Source organism: Silene latifolia, chromosome X, assembly GCF_048544455.1.
Source record: "Silene latifolia isolate original U9 population chromosome X, ASM4854445v1, whole genome shotgun sequence".
In the NCBI taxonomy this organism is placed as follows: domain Eukaryota; kingdom Viridiplantae; phylum Streptophyta; class Magnoliopsida; order Caryophyllales; family Caryophyllaceae; genus Silene; species Silene latifolia.
The window spans coordinates 16,009,792-16,016,431 of NC_133537.1; the positions used below are offsets into that span (position 1 = coordinate 16,009,792).

The 6,640-nt window shown below is 36.7% G+C and overlaps 1 protein-coding gene across 1 annotated transcript; it reads right to left on the reverse strand.

Moving 5' to 3' along the window:
* Nucleotides 1-4,452: 4,452 nt before the first annotated feature.
* Nucleotides 4,453-5,508, reverse strand: LOC141616936 (uncharacterized). Its single transcript, XM_074434103.1, has 2 exons — nt 5,480-5,508; nt 4,453-5,284 (listed from the first exon to the last, which is right to left on the reverse strand). The coding sequence occupies exons 1-2, from the start codon at nt 5,506-5,508 to the stop codon at nt 4,453-4,455; spliced, it is 861 nt and encodes a 286-aa protein (XP_074290204.1).
* Nucleotides 5,509-6,640: the final 1,132 nt, after the last annotated feature.

Here is a 6,640-nt window from a genome sequence, read left to right on the forward strand (position 1 = left end):
TTTTGTGCGGGTAAGCTTGAATGAACCATTTATTTTAGATGTTTCATCATACGACAGAAGTGTGGAGTATGATGATTGTCTCGGAAAATTGATAAGTTTGTTTTTGTTTTTGCCGTCAGAATTGTGCAGAATTAAGTCTGTATACAGGGGTGCTTCGGTCATTTAGGTGGTGCGGTTGGTCTGGTGGTCCGGGAGAGGAGTGGGCCGTGGGGTGGTCCGGTGGTCTGGCCATGTAGGGGGAAAGCGGTGATGGGGCAATTTGTGGTGGTTTGTTGGTGGAGGCCGATTAATAATTTGAGAGGATTTGTTAATAATGAAACAAAATGAAAAATTAGGGTGTAGAAATGGTAAGGGTATAATCGTCATTTATGTCCATGATTGAGTAAATCATATCCATGATTGAGCATGACCCTTAAAAAAAAGATTACTTGTTGACAATAGTTATTTGTTGGTGATAATGTTTATTGAGTATTATTTTTGGTTGTTATTGTTTTTTTATGACATATATGCAAACAAATTGAATTGTAGATATATAAAAACATGAAAAGATTAGAACAACAATGCATGTATGAAAGATTAGACGAAAAAAAGAAACCCAAGCGTGAATTTGCAAAGGGGGTGAAAGAGTTTATTGACATCGTGGAACAAAGTAGTATGTATAAGAATTTTGGTGAAATGAGGTGTCCATGTAAGAAATGCAATAACAGGGCTTTTAAAGGGAAGAAAGAAGTTCAAGATCATCTTTGGACGAATGGTTTTGCCGATAATTACTATGTATGGACGTATCACGGTGAGAAAATGTCTATCAAAGGAAGTTCAAGTAGTATTGTAGTTAGTGAGAATCCTTACCGGGAGCTCGTGGAAAATGCATTACGTGATAATGTTGAACAAATATTGGAGGATGGAGCAACTCATTCCTGACGACTTTAGCGATGAAGAGGTGCGTTATAAAACCCCAAACCCCCAAGGTTCTTCCTTCTATAAAATGCTAGAAAAAGTCAAACAACCAGTGTATAAGGGAAGTAATATGAGTTTGCTGCAAGCGGCAGCTAGGTTGGTAACACTCAAATATGAGAATAACATATCTCTAAGATGCGCGAATGGGTTTGTGTCGTTCATAGGTGACATTATTCCAAAGAATATTGAAATGGCGCGCAATTTTAATGAGATTAAGAATGTGATTAAGGGACTCTAACTACGCCACGAGAAGATTGATGCATGTCCTACTGGATGCATGCTTTTCTGGGAGGAAAATGCTAATCTTGAGGAATGTACAAAGTGTCATGCATCTTGGTAGAAAAGTACAAAAAATTCAAGTGGGAGACGAATTCCTTGTAAACCGTTAACTTATTTCCCGCTTGCGCCAAGGTTACAACGATTATATGCAACCAAGCACATAGTAGGTGAGATGAGTTGGCATCATATAAACTCTCAATTAAGAGAAAGAGGGACAATGACACACCCAAGTGATGGAGAAGCGTGGAAACATTTCAATAGAGAGCATCCAGATTTTGCAAGTGAGCCTCGTAATGTTTGGCTTGGTTTGTGTACAGATGGATTTAACCCTTATGGGCAATTTGGGAAGAATTACTCATGTTGGCCCGTGATCGTCACTCCGTACAACTTACCTCCTTGGTTATACATGAAGCAACAATTTATGTTCTTATCTCTGCTCGTTCCAGGTCCTAAGAACCCGAAGATAAATTTGGATGTGTACCTGCAACCGTTGATCAAAGAGTTGAAAGAACTTTGGGAAACCGACGTGTACACCTACGATGTTTCTAAGAAATAAAATTTTCAATTAAAGGTTGCATTAGTGTGGACGATCAATAATTTCCCGGCATATGGCATGCTTTCTTGTTGGTCCACAGGTGGGTACCGTGCTTGTTCTTATTGTCAAGAAAAAAACATAGATCTTTTTGGCTTAAAAATAGCAAAAAGGTTTGTTGGTTCGATTGTCACCGTGAGTTCTTAAGACCTGATCATCCTTTCCGCAATAATTCTAAGCATTTTCTAAAGAACAGAAAAACCGAGAATCGCATAGTCGCGTCAAAATTAACGGGTGATGAAGTGTGGGATTCCGTAAAAGACTTGGCAAAAACAGGTGATGCTTCTGATCAGGAATTGAAAATATTGAAAGATAAGAATGAAGGTTGGCGGAAACAAAGCATACTTTGGGAACTTCCTTACTGGAAAACGTTGTTAATTCGACAGAACTTATACATTATGCACATTAAGAAAAATATTTTTGAACAGCTTATCAACACGATGGTGGATGTACCAGGTAAAACTAAATTTGGCCCTAAGGATAAACTCGACTTTAATGAACTTTGTTATAAACGGCCAATATCATATAGGTTTGTTTTAGAAACTGCGGAGAAAAAGGCTCTATGTGAATGGGTTGCTAATTTGAAATTCCCGGATGGTTATGCTTCGGATTTGAGTCGGTGTGTTGACCATAAAAATATGGCGTTGCATTCCATGAAAAGTCATGATTGTCATGTCTTTATGGAACAGCTACTCCTTATTGCCTTGAGAGAGATGCTCCCGACTGGTTCTTGGAAAGCAATAATTGAGATAAGCCAACTTTTTAAAGACCTATGTACTTCTACGATTAGAGTTGATTCTATGGAACGTCTAGACAATAACATTGCGGAGATAATATGCAAGTTAGAGAAGATATTTCCCCCGTCTTTCTTCAATTCCATGAAGCATTTGCCTATTCACTTACCTTATGAATCGAAGGTTGGAGGACCTTTTCAATATCGATGGATGTATCCATTTGAGATATTTCTTAATCATATAAAAAGAAAGATTGGCAACCAAGCTCGTGTGGACGATTCCATATGCAATTCTTTTTTTTTAGAGGAAATTACAAATTTCTGTTCCCTATATTTCGAAAGTCACATTGACACAAAAGCGAAAGATTTAGATGTTGGTGTGAATTCCGATGACAGCCTAGATTCAATAAAATTACCCGAGTTATTCGATGCTGACATGGGAACTACAACCGGGAAATGTATTCAGAGGTACTTGGGTGAGAAAGAGTATGAAGAAACTCATTTTTATGTGCTAAGGAATTGTGGAAATTTTTTAGAGTCTTATGAAAAGTAAGTTATTACTTCGTCATTACTCAATACATTATTAATTATCAAATTAGATCAAAATTATAGGTAATACATAATTAAAACATTTTTCTGGTACGTATAGGGAATTTAAGACACATATCAAACTCACATTTCCTGATGTCACGTCCTCTGATGATGTTTGGAGCAAATATGACAAATGTTATCCTAAATGGTTCCGAAATGAAGTAAGTAATACGTTTACTTCATACTCATATACCAATGCATTTGTTTTGTTTGTCCATATCTTTAGTTATGGAGAATAATATATATATAACACCTTAATTAACATATTGTTTTATTGATAGTCTTACAAATTAAAGGACCCTTTAATAATAGCTCTAGCATTACGTCCTAGTAGCAAGGTGAAGACATGGAGACGATATTCTATTAATGGCTATAAATTTCGAGCTTATAAGGAGAGAGTTGATCTTTCGAAAGCTACCTCACACTACAAGAAAAACGCGGCATAGTGACGGTCATACCGACGGAAAAAACAAGCCGTCGGAAAACTCGGGATACTGACGGATTTTTGACGGAATTTCCGTCGGTATCAATTACTGACGGATTTCCCGTCACGAGTAATTGGCGCGTTGACAAAGTCAATGGCGCTAAAAAACATGTGACGGAATATCCGTCAGTATTTCCAAAAAACTAACGGAAATTCCGTCATTGGCTGCCACACCCAACAGTGCATGACAGCTGTATGGCAATTAAGAAAACTGGCGGAATTTCCGTCAGTAAAACACAAAAACTGATGGAATTTCCGTCACATGTTTTATTTTTTTGAAAAACAGTGCATTACAGGTTGGAACAATAATTGAGACAGTGACGGATATTCCGTCCGGAATTAGAAAAAACTGACGGAATTTCTGTCAGTTGTCCATATTATGTGACGTGTCCACTTTATGTATTATTGGTCTGATAAAGTTGGTCAGTGACGTAATTTCCGTCAGTTTTTTAGAAATAGTGACGAAATTTCCGTCAGAATTCCTATTTAACTGACGGGATTTCCGTCAGTCCTTCCTTTTATCTCAAACACGGGAATTCATTCATATCACTTTACCAATTTTCCCCCAAAATAAAATCGCCAAACCCTCCTCCACCACCTTAAAACCCGACACCACCACCACCCTCCTCCACTTCCGGCGCCGCCACCACCACCAACAACAACACCACGCCGTCGCCATCACCATAAGGTAATTTTCTTTGTTTTTCTTCTTTTCTCCTTTCTTTTTTTTTGGTTAAATGTGAGCTTTGTATTAATATAGGAAAGTTCTTACATGATAAAGCATTCATATGTTAGACTTTATGAAAGTCTACACCATTACATGAGATGAATATCTAACATTACTAACCAAACTCTATTCTTTAACGCCTCTATTCTATCAATCTTGTGAATAACTCGTTGACGAACTTGAGCTATAATTTCAGTAGCTAAGTACTCAGGCCTCTTCAATTTCTGATCCAATCTGCATACATTCCTTGCGTGCCAAATATTATAGCAAACTGCCATCCTAGCCAATCTACATATTTTAATCTGAAGTTTAGTATAACCAACTGTACCAGTGAGAGTAAGGTGCAACCAATCCTCAACTCCAGCATTCACCCTTGAAGTATAAACACAGTCAGTGAACAAGTGCTCATGTGATTCAGCAGCTGCTTCACACAATATACAACTATCTGAAGTGCACAGACCCAATCTTGCTAGCTTAACACGAGTGTTCAATGCCTTCCTCTGAACCAACCATCCAATAAACGCCCGTTTAGGTATATTCCATGGACTCCAAACATCTTTGTACCATTGGACAGGGGGGTGCGTGCCCTGTAACCAACAGTAACCAGAACTGACAGTGTAACCAGTAACAGTAGGTTGCCCTCTCCAGTGAGTACCCTGATATCCACCAGATAAAAGCTCCCTAGTTTTACAAATTTTTCTCCAGTTCCAATTAGAATCTGGAGGTGGATGATAATTAGACCAGTCAGCTCCCTTTAAATAGACATGATCAATCCACAAGACCCATAACCTATCAGCCTTAGTATATAACCAGTGCACCAACTTCCCCACACTAGCCACATTCCACACTCCAGCATTCTTAATTCCTAGGCCACCCTCTTTCTTAGTGAAACATATATCAGTCCAAGCAACCAAATGGGCCCTATTGTATTAAGTGCTATTTTCCCATAAGAAATTCCTACAAATAGCTTCAATTTGATGAATCACCCTCTTTCTTTTCTCCTTTCTCTTTTTCCTTTTCCTTTTGTTTTTAAGTTTTTTTTCTCCATAGCCTCCCGCTGCCACGCCCATGCCGCCTCCTGCCGCCGCCACCCCTGCCGCCTCCTGCCGCCGTCACCTTTCCTCTTTCTCATCCTTCTTTTTCATTTTTTTTTTCTTTGTGGAGCTAATTAGGTATTTCTCTTTTCATTTTTTTTTTGTTTAATTATCTTAATTGAATTAGAATATTAGTTATTGTTTTAATTATTGTTGAATTATTGTTGATGTTGATGCATGTTGACTTAGGATAGAAGCCAATTTTGTTTAAATGTATGTTGTGACGGTTTTAATGTATGCATCTAATTTTTTTGTTAATTAGATTATTGTTAAATTTTGTGAAATGTTAATGTTTTTAAAATGATAATTAGACTAGATATGTAAATTGAAAAATTATTCATGTTAGTTTTTAAAATGATAATTAGACTAGATATGTAAAATGAAAAATAAATCATGTTAGTTTATGTTAATTGAAAAAGTAGTCATTGTTGTATGTTTTGTTTTTAATATTGTTAAAATTATTGTTCATATTGACCTAGTACCCGTTCAAAAATTACTCACTAGGAGTAATTTTTGAATAGTCCCGGTGTTGGGACTGTCTTTGTACGTTTTAAGTCACATAGGTAGTAAACATGTGCTTGTAATTTGTTAATGAGAAAAGAGTTTGGTGACAATTCCTTTAATGTTCTCTAAATGCATATGTAGAGTAATTATTTATTCTACATTGTGTATTTGGAGAACGGATGAGAATTGCTGCCGAATGTTTTTCCTCATTAATAAATCACAAGTACATGTTTGCTAGTGACTTGAAACGTACATTGATGGGTTTAGGTTGGAGTGATAAGGACCCAATTCAAAGAAATACAATATTTATATTGGTTAAAATGTTAAATTATTGTGTATTATTCTTGATTTTGATTGTTGTTAGGTTATTATCTTTTTTAATGACATATATTAATGTGTAGATACATAATAACATGAAAAGATTAGAACGACAGTGGATGTATGAAAGATTAGACGAAAAAAAGAAACCCAAGAAAGCATTTGCAGAGGGGGGTGAAAGAGTTTATTAAATTCGCGGAAGGAAGTAGTGAGTACAAGAATTTAGGTGAAATGAGGTGTCCGTGTAAGAAATGCAAAAACCTAGGTTTTAAAAGGAAAGCAGATGTTCAAATTCATCTTTGGTCGTATAGTTTCGCCGATAATTATTATGTATGGACATATCACGGTGAGAAACTACCTA

Excerpts from the sequence above, each read along its gene's own strand:
- LOC141616936 (XM_074434103.1), bottom strand. The coding sequence starts at position 5,508 with ATGAAAAAGAAGGATGAGAAAGAGGAAAG. Across the intron at positions 5,285-5,479 it reads AAGGATGAGAAAGAGGAAAG|GGCCCATTTGGTTGCTTGGA; the intron begins GTGACGGCGGCA and ends TTAATACAATAG.